At 52.3% G+C, this 16597-nt stretch overlaps 1 protein-coding gene across 2 annotated transcripts in view; it reads left to right on the forward strand.

Moving 5' to 3' along the window:
* The window catches only part of TRMT61A (tRNA methyltransferase 61A), a 384858-nt gene extending 368574 nt beyond the window's left edge, over positions 1–16284 (forward strand). Inside the window, exon 4 of one of the 2 annotated variants that reach the window (XM_069638132.1) lies at positions 15141–15647. In XM_069638132.1, the coding sequence (XP_069494233.1) occupies positions 15141–15424 (284 nt within the window). In that variant the 3' untranslated portion in view covers positions 15425–15647. Of the gene's footprint in view, positions 1–15140 lie in introns of both variants that reach the window. The other variant, XM_069638131.1, reaches the window with a different exon arrangement.
* Positions 16285–16597: the final 313 nt, after the last annotated feature.

A 16597-nucleotide genomic window follows, 5' to 3' on the forward strand; every position in this document is an offset into this window, starting at 1 on the left:
ATTTATCCTCCTAATACTCCTTGAAGAACTCTTTTTCACGCCTTGGTCTTTTATTTCCATTTGCTCAACTTTGGTTCTTTCTTATTTTATTCAATTAACTACATTTACCATAATGCACCTGGCTGCAGTCCTCAATTCCTGGCTATTCTCGTTCATCGTTATTGGGACCACAATCCCCAGAAGCCCTAGCGGCCAGTGCTGCTTCCACCTGCTCACGACCAGAGAGGGAGGAGGCAGATTGTCTTCAGGTGTGCTGCTACAGGTGCTGTCAATTAGCCTGCCTCAGAACAGGGCAGGGCTGTATATAAGCAGCTGCCTGCAGGAGCACAGTGTCTTGCATCTTGAGTTCTCCCCGCTCCTGTTTGCCTTGACCCTTTACTTTGTATGCTGTTCCTGTTGCTGCATTATCCTGTTTTGTTCCAGTGCCCTTTCCGGGCTCCCTGCCTTGCAGCTGATCACGCTCCGCTGCCTTCTACCTACAGCACTTGTCCTCTGGGCTTCCTGCCTTGCAGCCTATTACAGTCCTCTGCAGCCCTCTACAGTCAGCGGCCCTGCTCCTCTGGGCTCACTCCTTGCTGCCCTGCTCCTCTGGGCTCCTTGCCCTGCAGCCTGCCTCACTCCGGCTGCCTACAGTCCTTGTCCTCTGGGCTCCCTGCCCTGCAGCCTACCTCACTCCGGCTGCCTACAGTCCTAGTCCTCTGCAGCCCGCCTTGCAGCCTGCCTCACTCCGGCTACCTACCGTCCTTGTCCTCGGGGCTCCCTGCCCTGAAGCCTGCCTCACTCCGGCTGCCTACAGCCCTTGTCCTCTGGGCTCCCTACCGTGCAGCTTGCAACCTTCTGCTGTCTCCAAGCCCTTGTTCCCTGTGCTCCCTACCTTGCAGCCTGCACCTCTTCACTGCCTACAGCCCATGTCCTCTGGGCTCCTTCCTTGCAGCCTGTCTCCCTCCGCTGCCTACAGCCCTGCTCCTCTGGGCTCCTTACCTCGCGGCCCTATTCTTTTGGGCTCTCCGTCTGTCGCCTACTACTAATCTCTCTCTGTCCTGTTCTTCTGGACTCCCTGCTTTTCAGCCTACTACAGTCCTCCGCAGTCCAATACAGTTTGCCTGCACCTAGTGCCACTCTTGACTGCAGACCTGCTTCCTACTTTGCAGCCTTCTGTTTTCCTGCCTGCTGCTCCTTGCTCTCTTCCTTGAGTCCTCTGTACTCCACCTTAGGTTATCTATTTCAGTCTAACTGCCTTTCCTTCATTTCCTTCTGCTAGATTGCTCATTGACTTCCTTTTCGCTGGATATTTCTGTTCTTGTCTTCTCATGTGTCTTATGTAATCCCTTTGTACAGAGCTTGCCTGTTGGTTTCCGGCAGGCAACCTCTGCCCCTTCCCTTGTCGCGTTTTCAGTGTTACAGACACCCACTGCTGTTGTTCCCAGCCATGAGCATACAGCGTGGGCCTCTGTTATAGCAATCTGTGCAGAAGGCTGGAGTTTCCTAAGGTTCGTGGAACACTCTTTCCCATTTCAGCATACACCCCAAGAGGGAATCCAGTTTGTTTGTACCTTTGTATCTTTTGCCCCTTTTGGCTCACAGCTACTGTTTCCTACTCTTCTTTCTTGTTGAACTTCCTGCTGTGTGTGCTTATCTGCTACCTTACCTCAGCACAGCCACCCAAACCCTACTTGGGTACCCTGTGCCACTCCTGACAGAGTGCCATTCCTGACACTACCATCTAGCATGCCATTAATGATAGCATTAGATTGGTTATGGTTTGCTACCATCTAGGATGTCATTAATGATGGCATTAGAATGTATATGGCTCGCTACCATCTAGCATTTCATTAATTAATGCATTAGAATGTATAGGGCTTGCTACCATCTAGCAATGATAGCAGTAGATTTTATAGGGCTTGTTAACATCTAGCATGTAGTTCATGATAGCATTAGATTTTACAGGGTGTGCTACCATCTAGCATGTAGTTCATGAGAGCATTAGATTTTACAGGGCGTACTACCATCTAGCATGTAGTTCATGATGGCATTAGATATTATAGGGCTTGCTACCATCTAGCATGTAATTAATGATGACAGAATGTATATGGCTTGCTACCATCTAGCAGTGATAGCAGTAGATTTTATAGGGTTTGCTACCATCTAGCATGTAATTAATGATGGCATTAGAATGTATATGGCTTGCTACCATCTAGCAGTGATAGCAGTCCATTTTATAGGGTTTGCTACCATCTAGCATGTAGTTCATGATAGCATTAGATTTTACAGGGGTTGCTACCATCTAGCATGTCATGAATGATGGCATTCGATTTCATAGGGCTTGCTACCATCTCCACCCGGGAGGATAGTTCAGGGGCAACACGCTTGTCTTGGAAGCACAACGACGCGGAGCAACACAGGTTCGATCCCCGGCCCTCTGATTTGCAGAGTTAGAGCCAGAGGAGGGAAGGGCTCTAGTAGGGAGGTATTTAAGGAGAAAGAGTTTGATATAATGTGGTCCCAGGCTCCAGAAAGCCTTGTGAGTGATGCAGAGGGTCTTGAACTTGATCCTCACGGCAACCGGGAGCCAGTGGAGGGATTCAAGGGCTGGAGGGATGCAGTCCCTGGACTTGAGGCCAAAGATGGGTCTTGCAGTCCTGTTCTGGATTAGTTAAAGTGGGCAAAGGGAGGAGTTAGGCAGATTGAGGAAGATGCTGTTGCAGTAGTCCAGCCTGGAGAGAACCAGAGCTCTGGAGACATTGAGTTTTTGGGGGAAGGTGAGGAAAGGGGGAATGCCTCTGAGGAGGTGCAGCTGAAAGTGGGCCTTCTTCTTGGCAGGTCCATGATGTGAAGAGAAGGAGAGGCATGAGTCGAGATGACGCCAATGTGTTTTGCTCCATACAAGGGTGAGGGGAAGCGGGCCCAAGGAGGGTGGCCAGAGTGTGGGAGGGAGAGAGGGAGCAGGGGTCCCAATGTAAAGGATCTCTGTCTTATTGGAATAAAGGCAGAAATTGTTAGTAGTGCACCATGCCTGAATAGCAGACCGGCCGTCAGGAATGAGAAAGGAAGAAGAGGAGGTAGGAGAGGGTAGCTTGAAAGAGAGCTGTGTGTCATCAGCATAACACTAAACATTAGGGGAGAAGGTGATCAGATGGGTTAGGGGAGCTAGGTAGATATTTAAGAGCGAGGGTGAGAGGATAGAGCCCTGAGGGACATCGCAGGTGGGGAGTGAGATGGTGGAGCGGAAAGGGCCCAATTGGATCTAGGAAGGTCTATCAGAGAGGAAGGAGGTCAACCAATCCTGAGCAAGGTCCGTGATGCCAATGGTGTCGGAGCCGTTTTATCAGGATGGAGGGATTGACTGTGTCAAAGGCAGAGGAGAGGTCAAGAAGGATGAGAACAGAAGAACGGGAATCGAGATTGAGCAAGCCTTCACAGGTGTTCAGGAGAGCAGTTTCCTTGCCTCTGGTAGCTGAAAAGCTAGACTGGTGTTCATGCAGGCAATCAACACATCGTGTGGTGGACAAGCTGGGAGATGGCAAGCTTCTCCAAGAGTTTGCCCAAGAAGGGGTGAGTAGAGATTGAGTGGTCATTTGCAGGACAGGAAGGATCAGCAGAAGGAGCGGGAGTGAAGGTGGCGGCAAAAGCTGCAGCTGACACTCGCTTCATTGGTTGAGTGAAGGAGTAGGAGGCTGGCAGTGCGGGCGGAGGCTTAGCCGGGCAACTAAGGAGGTCCAAGTGAGAGCAAATTAGGGCATGATCAGACCAGGAGAGAGGTGTAACAAGAGGTTTGGAAATGGGGAGGTCTGGGGAGATGAGAGCATCCAGGGTATGTCCTGCAGAGTCCGTTGGACCAGAGGAAAGAATTGAGAGGGAAAGATGGTCACAGACGTTGCAGAAAGACCCTAAGGCTGCATCATGGGAGTGCAGGTGAATATTGAGGTCTCCAAGGAAGAGAAGCTTGGAGGACGCAGTCGGGAGAGAAGAGGTGAGGTCAGCCCATTCAGAGAGGAAGTGGGAGACGATGGTGGCCAGAGTCAGAGAGAGGGCAGGGGAGACACCAGGCCTGCAGACAAGGCATTCAAAAGAGGAATCGGTCTGAGTGGGTATGATAGTATCAGGGAAGATCAGGGCCACTCCGCACCGCATGCCGGTTAAGCCTGGGGTTAGAGAGGATCTTGTAACGCTCAGGGAGGAGTGTCAAAACTTGTGACACAGCTGTTAATGAACCATGTCTCGGTGAGAGCAAGGACATCTAAGTCAAGGTTCTTAAGGAGGTGGCAGATGTCAGAGGAGTGTTTGACAGCAGAGCGAGCATTGAGGGTAGCTAAGTGGAGCAGGTTGCCACGTTTGGGGGCCTCCATTAATGGGAGAGGAAGAGGCGGGGGTGAGTAGAGATCATGAGGGGAACCCAAAGGTCTGGAGAGGGAATGAAGAAGAGGGTGTCAGTAAGGGTCTGCCTGGAAGAGGCCTTGACACAGGTGTTGGCGATAGGCAGGCCAGGGTTGGAGACCAGGAGATCCTTCATGAACTTTCTCATCCCAGTCTTTGACAGAGGGGTAGGATAGGTGATAGAGAAGCAATTAGAGAAGATGGGGGAGATGGAGAGCACCATGAGGAGATTGGGGGGGTGGAAGAGGGAGTAACTGCAGAGCATGACCCAACTAACTAGCCACACAGCAATGCAACGATCGGGCGAAGAGTGAAAGAATGGAGTATGGGTTACAGCAGGGGAAGCAAGGGGGGGAGAGAGGGGGAGGGAGAGGGGGAGGGAGAGGGGGAGCGAGAGGGGGAGCGAGAGGGAGAGGGGGAGGGGGAGGGAGAGGGGGAGGGAGAGGGGAAGGGAGAGGGGAAGGGAGAGGGGGAGAGAGAGGGGGAGAGAGAGGGGGAGAGAGAGGGGGAGAGAGAGGGGGAGAGAGAGGGGGAGAGAGAGGGGGAGGGAGAGGGGGAGGGAGAGAGGGAGAGAACGAGAACAATGGCAGGAGTATGCAGCTTCGACTTTCACATATAAGAGGAAAAGCACACTTTTTTTAAACATAGCCAGTAGTTAGCAGGTATGACTTTCCTACAGGTAAGTAAAAGCATAGATTTTACTTCTAAAATAAGGAAAAGGGTCTAACTTTTAAACACATCTAGTAGTAGCAGAAAACCTTAATTTGATTTTCAATGGAGGGGGAAGATGCATAGATTTATAGAACAGCAGCAATTCCAAAGCACAGAGGTAAGACTTCAGAATAAAGGTGGGGGGCCTAACCTGTATGCACAACCAGTGGTATCGGAGCCCCCAGATTCGGTTTACTAAATAGGGGTAAAAAGCCTAACAATAAACATAGCAGGCAATTGCCCAGTAGAACACAGATCGATTTCGCTGACTGCATTGAGTGTGTCAGGCTGGGGTAGGCAGGTAAGAGCTAATGCAGAGTGAGGCAGCAGAACACGTAGGAACAAGACCAGTAGTATCGTGTGGAGGCAAGGTGATAGTTGGTAAAGGCCAGTATGCGCGCAGAAGTGAGGGCCTCCAGCCAAGAAGACAAGGAAAGGTTGGTAGCGGCGTGACTTGCAGAATCTTAGCAAGTTAAAATTGTAGAAGTTAAGTCAGGAAGCAGGGTGACTTGAGAGAAGTTAGTGGTGTAATGCAGGACAGTTCAGGCCAGCATGAAGCATCGTAGATGGTGCGGGGAGCGAGGTAAGGCGTCAGGCTGCCGGGAGGTGAAGAAACTTGGCCGTGCGCAAGTTGGGCTTCGGCGAAGGACAGAGAACAGAGTTGGCACAACAGGCCATGCAGGGGACTCTGATGCAGGACGGAGGGCGAAGAGGCTACCTCCAAAGGGTGGGAGCGCTTCACCAGAGAACCCGGTGGGAATCGCAGGGGTTCTTATAACCACCCCCAGGCTATGGGAGAGATGGGAATAGGAAGGGGTTCTTACCAGCGATCGCGGCGTGCAGGGCCGATGGGAGGCATATGGCAGCTGCAGGAACAGCGGGCAGGGCAGAGGGCCCTACCATGCCCAGACAGGGTATTCCAAGGCTCTTAAAGGTGGCCCTTTGAGGGGGCTGGTTTGCCTGCCGGCTCTCAGGTCGGGGCTTAATTTGCTGAAATAACGAGCCAATCACACGCTTTATAGGGTTTGCTACCATCTAGGAATGATGGCATTAGAATGTATAGGGCTTGCTACCATCTAGCATGTCATCCATGATGGCATTAGATGTTATAGGGCTTGCTACCATCTAGCATGTCATCCATGATGGCATTAGATGTTATCGGGCGTGCTACCATCCAGCATGTCATCCATGATGGCATTACATGTTATAGGGCTTGCTACCATCTAGCATGTCATCCATGATGGCATTAAATGTTATAGGGCTTGCTACCATCTAGCATGTCATCCATGGTGGCATTAGATGTTATAGGGCTTGCTACCATCTAGCATGTAATTCATGGTGGCATTAGAATGTATAGGGCTTGCTACCATCTAGCATGTCATCCATGATGGCATTACATGTTATAGGGCTTGCTACCATCTAGCATGTCATCCATGATGGCATTAGATGTTCTAGGGCGTGCTACCATCTAGCATGTCATCCATGGTGGCATTAGATGTTCTAGGGCTTGCTACCATCTAGCATGTCATCCATGATGGCATTAGATGTTCTAGGGCTTGCTACCATCTAGCATGTCATCCATGATGGCATTAGATGTTACAGGGCTTGCTACCATCTAGCATGTCATCCATGATGGCATTAGATGTTACAGGGCTTGCTACCATCTAGCATGTCATTAAAGATTTATTTTTTCCACCGTTTTATTGGTTTTTACAATTACAACAAAGCAAGAGACATGTCATCTCGGTAGTGACTTCCCGCCCCCGTTGTCATGAATTAGCCACTTGTAACCCGGCCTGTTAAGGGTGATTCGATATCATTCACAGACATCTTGGAGGTTCTTGTATGAAAGCATGTTGGGCCTTTGGGTCGCCCCAGTGTCTATAGGTTCACCCCTTTACTGCGGCAGATCATGTGGGGGCGTTTGAAAGTCATTGAGAAGGGTGCCCCACTCCAGCTCCAGGCCACCCGATTCCTCTCTTATCCCCGTTACCCGCTTCAATACACCTTGAGACCACTGACTCACTAAGGGCCCCTATGCCATAGGGCGCCTCGCCAATAGTAGGAGAAAGGCGGCCATTTCATCTGTCCGTCTTCTCCTTTCCCAATGGGCAGAGCTTAGGAGTGAATTCCAATTGTCTACCCAGCAAACTGTTGACTTTGTGCACTACTGCCTGCCAGTAACCTTCTAACACTGGGCATTCCCAAAGCATATGCCAGAACCCCGCAGACTCAGCCTTGCACCTTGGCCGTGCATCTGTTCATCATATGTAGTTTCTGGGGGGTTGCATAGGCGGGGTGCACAATGTTAGAGCCATACCTTGCTAATTCGCGAGCATAGCTTGTACCATGCCTTCTCCTCCCGTATCTCTCCTGCGTCCATTTTTCTTAAACCTTCAGGCGGGGTAGTGTCTTGCTGCCTTGTAGTGCCACATACAGCCTTGTAACTGCGAGTAGCTCCGCACCTACAGTCAGTATAGTTTGGAGAACTGGGGTGACTGGGGGTTCCTCTGGTATGGTGTTGCGTTTACTCGCTGGGGTCTTGGTCAGGCGTGCAACATCGCAATGAGTATTTAATTTGTGCTGGTGCTTGCTGGTGCAGTGTGCTGTACTCTGTAAATGAGAGCCGATACTCCAGGGTAATCCCTGCCTTCGTGCAGGCGGATTTAAGGCTCTGCAAACACTTAACGTGTTAAGCCCTCGGGCCAGCAGCAATAAGAGCACTCGTCTGGTGGTCTCCCCAGAGCACCGAAGGCCATGAGGCGAGTTCCCAAGGAGAAGAACTCGCCATTCACGGGGAGAGCAGGGGGGGAAGGCCTGCTGTGTGTGCTTTCATCTCCTCGGTTCAGAACAGGCATAGCTTTGCTCTCTTACTGCGTCCTGTGTTTGGGTGTGCTTTAGAGATCCAATGACTTTTGGCAAAGGAGCAGGGTGCAGTATTACCATCACAAAGGTGGGCCTCTTAATCTGATTGTATTCGACCTTCTCCGCAAGCCTGGTAGCAGCGAGATCCCGTCTACTCTCGGAGGGGACGTGGCCGGCTATTTCTGGCTCGCACGTGACAGTGGGACCTGCACACCCTCTGCATACCTGCAGTGCTTCCTATGTTCTTGCAATCTCTCATCAATCCGCCGCTCTTGGGTCCCATTGAAAGCATTATTGCACGAGGAAGGAGCTGGTGTCCTCCTTGCGCATCGTTGCACCGTGCACCTGTCGAGCGCCAACAGCCACAGGTGCTTTTTCCCACTCAAAAGGGTGTAGAAGAACGTGCCCCTGTGCAAGCAGCTAGGGATATTTCCAGATGTGAACCCCAACTGGTCTGGGGGTCAGACCGATAATTGGAAGAGCAGGATACACGTCCCCCTTTTTGTGTAGCGCTATACTCCTACCTTCTCCGATAGTTCTCCCTCTTGAGTTTCCGTTGAAATCCACTGGCCAGGCCAATGTTTAGCCAGCCCTGGCCTAGATTTGGGAATGCATGGGCTGGCCCTTAGCTTGTTGTGTGAGTTCTGTTGCTCCTGGGTGCTAGGGGGAGTTGCTGAAGATGTGAGCACACTGCACGCGCCTTAACTGAGGCACAGTGAGTAACTCTGCGCTAGACCTCTCCTCATCCTCTTAAATAAAAATGTCTGCTCAACATAACATGAATGCCACCCAGACATCATATTGACGTCCTATGTTCACAAACCAAAACCGGCCTAGTGGAGGACAACTCGGGGCGGATGCTGGAATGTCTGCTGGATGTATCGCTTAGAAAGTCAGTGCATTGGGAAAGTTCTGTGTATTTGCTATTTTTCCTGGATCGGAATCTTCTCTGGGCCTTTCATGTGTGGCGGATTCTCTGCTTCCATGTGGAGGTTGCAGCCTGGCCCTTGTATGGAGCGAGTTCTGCGTCGCTTGGAACCTGCTTTCCCTCATCTGCACAAACACTCCAGGGACTGCCAGACTCTGTGTACCTTCTCCGCTGATCCAACCCCGGCCGGGCTTTGTTAATTCAAGGGGCTTGGTGTACACCACAGGTGGTCTTCTGCTCTGGCCACTTCTCCTGAGGATGTCCCCAAAACTGGGGATGCGACGTCACAGAAAAAGACTTCCTTTTATCATAAATGACTGTCAAGTTCAGACCCGATTGCTACATGTTCCCATGCGCTGTCTAGTTCAGACCCGATTGCTACACTGTTCCCATGCGCTGTCGAGTTCAGACGCGATTGCTATACTGTTCCCATGCGCTGTCTAGTTCAGACGCGATTGCTATACTGTTCCCATGCGCTGTCTAGTTCAGACCCGATTGCTACACTGTTCCCATGCGCTGTCGAGTTCAGACGCGATTGCTATACTGTTCCCATGCGCTGTCTAGTTCAGACGCGATTGCTACACTGTTCCCATGCGCTGTCGAGTTCAGACGCGATTGCTACACTGTTCCCATGCGCTGTCGAGTTCAGACGCGATTGCTATACTGTTCCCATGCGCTGTCGAGTTCAGACGCAATTGCTATACTGTTCCCATGCACTGTCGAGTTCAGACCCGATTGCTATACTGTTCCCATGCGCTGTCGAGTTCAGACCGATTGCTACTGTTCCCATGCGCTGTCGAGTTCAGACCCGATTGCCATACTGTTCCCATGCGCTGTCGAGTTCAGACCCGATTGCTACACTATCCCTGTGTGCTGTCAAGTTCAGATCCGATTGCTATACTGTTCCCATGCGCTGTCGAGTTCAGACCCGATTGCTACACTGTTCCCATGCGCTGTCGAGTTCAGACGCGATTGCTACACTGTTCCCATGCGCTGTCGAGTTCAGACCCGATTGCTACACTGTTCCCATGCGCTGTCGAGTTCAGACCCGATTGCCATACTGTTCCCATGCGCTGTCGAATTCAGACCCGATTGCTACACTGTTCATGTGCGCTGTCGAGTTCAGACCCGATTGCTACACTGTCCCTGTGTGCTGTCGAGTTCAGACCCGATTGCTGTACTGTTCCCATGTGCTGTCGAGTTCAGACCCGATTGCTGTACTGTTACCATGCGCTGCCGAGTTTAGACCAGATTGCTATACTGTTCCCATGCTCTGTCCAGTTCTGACCCGATTGCTACACTTTTCCCATGCGCCGTCGAGTTCAGACCCGATTGCTGTACTGTTCCCATGCGCTGTCGAGTTCAGACCCGATTGCTGTACTGTTCCATGCGCTGTCGACTTCAGACCTGATTGCTACACTTTTCCCATGCGCCGTTGAGTTCAGACCCGATTGCTGTACTGTTACCATGCGCTGCCGAGTTTAGACCAGATTGCTATAGTGTTCCCATGCGCTGCCGAGTTTAGACCAGATTGCTATACTGTTCCCATGCGCTGTCCAGTTCAGACCCGATTGCTACAATATTACCATGCGCTGCCGAGTTTAGACCAGATTGCTATACTGTTCCCATGCGCTGTCGAGTTCAGACCCGATTGCTACACTGTTCCCATGTGCTGTCGAGTTCAGACCCGATTGCTGTACTGTTCCCATGCGCTGTCGAGTTCAGACCCGATTGCTGTACTGTTCCCATGCGCTGTCGAGTTCAGACCCGATTGCTGTACTGTTCCCATGCGCTGTCGAGTTCAGACCCGATTGCTGTACTGTTCCCATGCGCTGTCGAGTTCAGACCCGATTGCTACACTGTTCCCATGCGCCGTCGAGTTCAGACCCGATTGCTGTACTGTTCCCATGCGCTGTCGAGTTCAGACCCGATTGCTACACTTTTCCCATGCGCCGTCGAGTTCAGACCCGATTGCTGTACTGTTCCCATGCGCTGTCGAGTTCAGACCCGATTGCTGTACTGTTCCCATGCGCCGTCGAGTTCAGACCCGATTGCTGTACTGTTCCCATGCGCCGTCGAGTTCAGACCCGATTGCTGTACTGTTCGCATGCGCCGTTGAGTTCAGACCCGATTGCTACGAGTTCAGACCCGATTGCTGTACTGTTCCCATGCGCTGTCGAGTTCAGACCCGATTGCTGTACTGTTCCCATGCGCCGTCGAGTTCAGACCCGATTGCTGTACTGTTCCCATGCGCCGTCGAGTTCAGACCCGATTGCTACGAGTTCAGACCCGATTGCTGTACTGTTCCCATGCGCTGTCGAGTTCAGACCCGATTGCTATACTGTTCCCGTGCGCTGTCGAGTTCATACCCGATTGCTGTACTGTTCCCATGCGCTGTCGAGTTCAGACCCGATTGCTACACTGTTCCCATGCGCCGTCGAGTTCAGACCCGATTGCTGTACTGTTCCCATGCGCCGTCGAGTTCAGACCCGATTGCTGTACTGTTCCCAAGCGCTGTCGAGTTCAGACCCGATTGCTGTACTGTTCCCATGCGCTGTCGAGTTCAGACCCGATTGCTGTACTGTTCCCGTGCGCTGTCGAGTTCAGACCCGATTGCTACACTGTTCCCATGCGCCGTCGAGTTCAGACCCGATTGCTGTACTGTTCCCATGCGCTGTCGAGTTCAGACCCGATTGCTGTACTGTTCCCAAGCGCTGTCGAGTTCAGACCCGATTGCTGTACTGTTCCCATGCGCTGTCGAGTTCAGACCCGGTGGGACTCACATTTACTCAAAATATTAGATCATTCCATGCTTCTTTTGACAGTTACGAGTAAACCTTAAAAGACATGCAGACCATGATCTGGTGAGTTTTTTGGGGATTTATACAAGGAATGCCCTAATTTGGAGAAAATCGAGTTTTAAAGAGTTGCAGATAGTTGATGTGTGTTCTTGTTCTCAACATGTTAATGTCAATCACTGCCCCCACACCTGCCCTGTATGTGGAAGAACCCAGAAACCAGACACATGCCTAGTGTGTAACCGCTATGCCTCTGGCCCTCCTCTCCACCTCTGACCACCTGACTAGAACCCTCTGGAATGTTCTGGGACCTAGGGCAGGAGCACACTAGAGCCAGTGGGAGTCCGGCTTGCAAGCGTTCATTGACATGGAACTGTCTATGATGCAATGTTTCATTTGCGCACTTTGGGATTTGACACATGTGAGCCAGAAGCTTCATGTTAGTACTTATTATTTTAAAGCGCAATTCCAATTTCGATTTGTTTTATTGAACTGCTTAAATATGTTTTTCTGCAACGCATGAGAAGCTGCATATTGGCCGCCTGGAACAGCAAATGTAAGAAGAGGCCGGGCATTCGAGGGGGTGTGCGTGCATTATAAGGAATAGAACGGCCCCTGGAGTTTGTAAAAAGGATACAATAGTATTGCAAGTCACCTCGGAGGTGTGTGATCTGGAAAGGAACTCTGCCTTCGGCCTGGTTCCTCTGTGTGATCGGGGACCTCTTATGTCACTGTGTACGGCGGGGTGCTTTCATCCCCCGTGCGTTTTGCTTGTAGCTGCCCCGTGACCCCCCGGCCTGCACAGTAAACCTCTCCTCTTCTTGGGGTCTTGCAATCTCCTTACAGTGTACGGTGCCTCCCCCCCCCCTTTGTGTTTTGCTTGTAGCTGCCCTGTGACCCCCGGCCTGCACAGTAATGCTCTCCTCTTCTTGGTATCTTGCAATCTCCTTATAGTGCACGGTGTGGGTGCTTTCTCCGCCGGGTGTGTTGCTTGCAGCTGCCCTGTGACCCCCCTGCCTGGCCTGCACAGTAACCCTCTCCGTGTCTTGCAATCTCCTTACAGTGCACGGTGGGGGTGTGGGTGCTTTCTCCGCCGTGTGTGTTGCTTGCAGCTGCCATGTGACCCCCCTGCCTGGCCTGCACAGTAATCCTCTCCGTGTCTTGCAATCTCCTTACAGTGCACGGTGGGGGTGTGGGTGCTTTCTCCGCCGTGTGTGTTGCTTGCAGCTGCCCTGTGACCCCCCTGCCTGGCCTGCACAGTAATCCTCTCCGTGTCTTGCAATCTCCTTACAGTGCACGGTGGGGGTGTGGGTGCTTTCTCCGCCGTGTGTGTTGCTTGCAGCTGCCCTGTGACCCCCGGCCTGCACAGTAATCCTCTCCTCTTCTTGGTGTCTTGCAATCTCCTTACAGTGCACGGTGGGGGTGTGGGTGCTTTCTCCGCCGTGTGTGTTGCTTGCAGCTGCCCTGTGACCCCCCCTGCCTGGCCTGCACAGTAACCCTCTCCGTGTCTTGCAATCTCCTTACAGTGCACGGTGGGGGTGTGGGTGCTTTCTCCGCCGTGTGTGTTGCTTGCAGCTGCCCTGTGACCCCCCGGCCTGCACAGTAAACCTCTCCTCTTCTTGGTGTCTTGCAATCTCCTTACAGTGCACGGTGGGGGTGTGGGTGCTTTCTCCGCCGTGTGTGTTGCTTGCAGCTGCCCTGTGACCCCCGGCCTGCACAGTAAGCCTCTCCTCTTCTTGGTGTCTTGCAATCTCCTTACAGTGCACGGTGGGGGTGTGGGTGCTTTCTCCGCCGTGTGTGTTGCTTGCAGCTGCCCTGTGACCCCCGGCCTGCACAGTAAACCTCTCCTCTTCTTGGGGTCTTGCAATCTCCTTACAGTGTACGGTGCCTCCCTCCCCCCCCTTTGTGTTTTGCTTGTAGCTGCCCTGTGACCCCCGGCCTGCACAGTAATGCTCTCCTCTTCTTGGTATCTTGCAATCTCCTTATAGTGCACGGTGTGGGTGCTTTCTCCGCCGTGTGTGTTGCTTGTAGCTGCCCTGTGACCCCCGGCCTGCACAGTAAGCCTCTCCTCTTCTTGGTGCCTTGCAATCTCCTTACAGTGCACGGTGGGGGTGTGGGTGCTTTCTCCGCCGTGTGTGTTGCTTGCAGCTGCCCTGTGACCCCCGGCCTGCACAGTAAGCCTCTCCGTGTCTTGCAATCTCCTTACAGTGCACGGTGGGGGTGTGGGTGCTTTCTCCGCCGTGTGTGTTGCTTGCAGCTGCCCTGTGACCCCCCTGCCTGGCCTGCACAGTAACCCTCTCCGTGTCTTGCAATCTCCTTACAGTGCACGGTGGGGGTGTGGGTGCTTTCTCCGCCGTGTGTGTTGCTTGCAGCTGCCCTGTGACCCCCGGCCTGCACAGTAATCCTCTCCTCTTCTTGGTGTCTTGCAATCTCCTTACAGTGCACGGTGGGGGTGTGGGTGCTTTCTCCGCCGTGTGTGTTGCTTGCAGCTGTCCTGTGACCCCCCTGCCTGGCCTGCACAGTAACCCTCTCCGTGTCTTGCAATCTCCTTACAGTGCACGGTGGGGGTGTGGGTGCTTTCTCCGCCGTGTGTGTTGCTTGCAGCTGCCCTGTGACCCCCCGGCCTGCACAGTAAACCTCTCCTCTTCTTGGTGTCTTGCAATCTCCTTACAGTGCACGGTGGGGGTGTGGGTGCTTTCTCCGCCGTGTGTGTTGCTTGCAGCTGCCCTGTGACCCCCGGCCTGCACAGTAAGCCTCTCCTCTTCTTGGTGTCTTGCAATCTCCTTACAGTGCACGGTGGGGGTGTGGGTGCTTTCTCCGCCGTGTGTGTTGCTTGCAGCTGCCCTGTGACCCCCGGCCTGCACAGTAAACCTCTCCTCTTCTTGGGGTCTTGCAATCTCCTTACAGTGTACGGTGCCTCCCTCCCCCCCCCTTTGTGTTTTGCTTGTAGCTGCCCTGTGACCCCCGGCCTGCACAGTAATGCTCTCCTCTTCTTGGTATCTTGCAATCTCCTTATAGTGCACGGTGTGGGTGCTTTCTCCGCCGTGTGTGTTGCTTGTAGCTGCCCTGTGACCCCCGGCCTGCACAGTAAGCCTCTCCTCTTCTTGGTGCCTTGCAATCTCCTTACAGTGCACGGTGGGGGTGTGGGTGCTTTCTCCGCCGTGTGTGTTGCTTGCAGCTGCCCTGTGACCCCCGGCCTGCACAGTAAGCCTCTCCGTGTCTTGCAATCTCCTTACAGTGCACGGTGGGGGTGTGGGTGCTTTCTCCGCCGTGTGTGTTGCTTGCAGCTGCCCTGTGACCCCCCTGCCTGGCCTGCACAGTAACCCTCTCCGTGTCTTGCAATCTCCTTACAGTGCACGGTGGGGGTGTGGGTGCTTTCTCCGCCGTGTGTGTTGCTTGCAGCTGCCCTGTGACCCCCCTGCCTGGCCTGCACAGTAACCCTCTCTCCTTTTGGTGTCTTGCAGGCGGCCGCATCTGCTCCTTCTCGCCCTGCATCGAGCAGGTGCAGAGGACGTGCCTGGCGCTGGAGGAGCACGGCTTCACGGAGCTAGACACGCTGGAGATCCTGCTGCGCGTCTACGACGTGCGCACCGTCAGCCTGCCCATCGCGGACCTCGGCGCGGGGACCCCCAGTTCCCTGCCGTGCCCTGCCCCGCAGGGGGTTGCACAGTTCAAGAGCGGAGTGCCCCTTAAGGAAGTGGTGGGACACACCGGCTATTTAACTTTTGCTACTAAAAGTTTATTTTAGACGCTTTTTTTCCCGCGTGACTGTACCATCCTCGTTTCATGCTGCCGAGAAGTCCATATATAGTCAGAGTGAGTTGAGTATGCATTTGTTTAAACACACGAGCAAGAATAGACTGGCCAGAGCGCCCGGGCCCAGGAGCAGCGCTCCCGCCTGCCACAGCCCCAAGGTACATCGTTCTGCAGCCTCCTTTAGTCTGAAATAATAAAAGCTCATTTGCATAGCACCTTGTTTCCATGTCTGTGTCATGCGGGTGGGTGCTCTGCTGTCATGGGGTCTGGGGCCGCTCGCCCAGCATTACATTCCACGCCATGTTCCGTTTCTCATTTCCTTATTTAGTGTGCAGATTCTGAGCTCACGCATCAACCACATATGGCTGGCTGAGGGGCCTGGACTTCCCCACACTTATACAGAAACAGAGCGATTAGTTTCCGAGTTCGGTGCAGTGCCTCCAAGATACCCACATCCTCTTAAAAGGAGCAGACATATGCTTGCAAGGTAGGACCCTTTCCACAATAGCTGAGGGCGTTAATGTTCATACTGGCTCATAATCCAAGCGACCTGCATATGAACCACAAATAATACTTACCTCCCGCCATTTCAATAAACTGTCCAGGGCTTTAAGTGGGCCAGGACTAGCCAGAACTCAGCCAGACAGTCTCCAAATATTGACATTGAGCCACGACTGTTATTCTCTGCAGTAATGCAAATGAACACAATTTCAGCCACGATTAGAACCATACATAAGTTAAATAACCTGCCTGTTTTCAAACACATGGTGGAAATGCTATTAAAAAACATAGTTTGATTAAAAAAAAAATGTATTTTTTGCAGCTCATATTAAAGAATTGTCATTAGAATGATTTTAATTTGTAAGAATCGTGGATTTCTTTCAAAAGAACTTGGGGATTGCATGGTCCGCTGACCTATTTTGAGTTGATAATCTATTTTACATTTCATTGCATTTGTTTTGGTCACTATACACACATTCATTGTATTTTGCTACATGTTTTAAAGTAAAATGTACTCCTTTTCATCGCACATATGAACGAACACTTGATCGGCGCCTTTGGGTCACACCCTTAGTTACACAGGGCCCACCTCTTTTAAAGGTTTATTACGTACTTGGGAAATGAAGATGCACGAGACGCATCATGACGCGTTGGAGCCCCCCTC

This window comes from Ambystoma mexicanum, chromosome 14, assembly GCF_040938575.1.
Source record: "Ambystoma mexicanum isolate Mex_15411 chromosome 14, UKY_AmexF1_1, whole genome shotgun sequence".
Taxonomy (NCBI): domain Eukaryota; kingdom Metazoa; phylum Chordata; class Amphibia; order Caudata; family Ambystomatidae; genus Ambystoma; species Ambystoma mexicanum.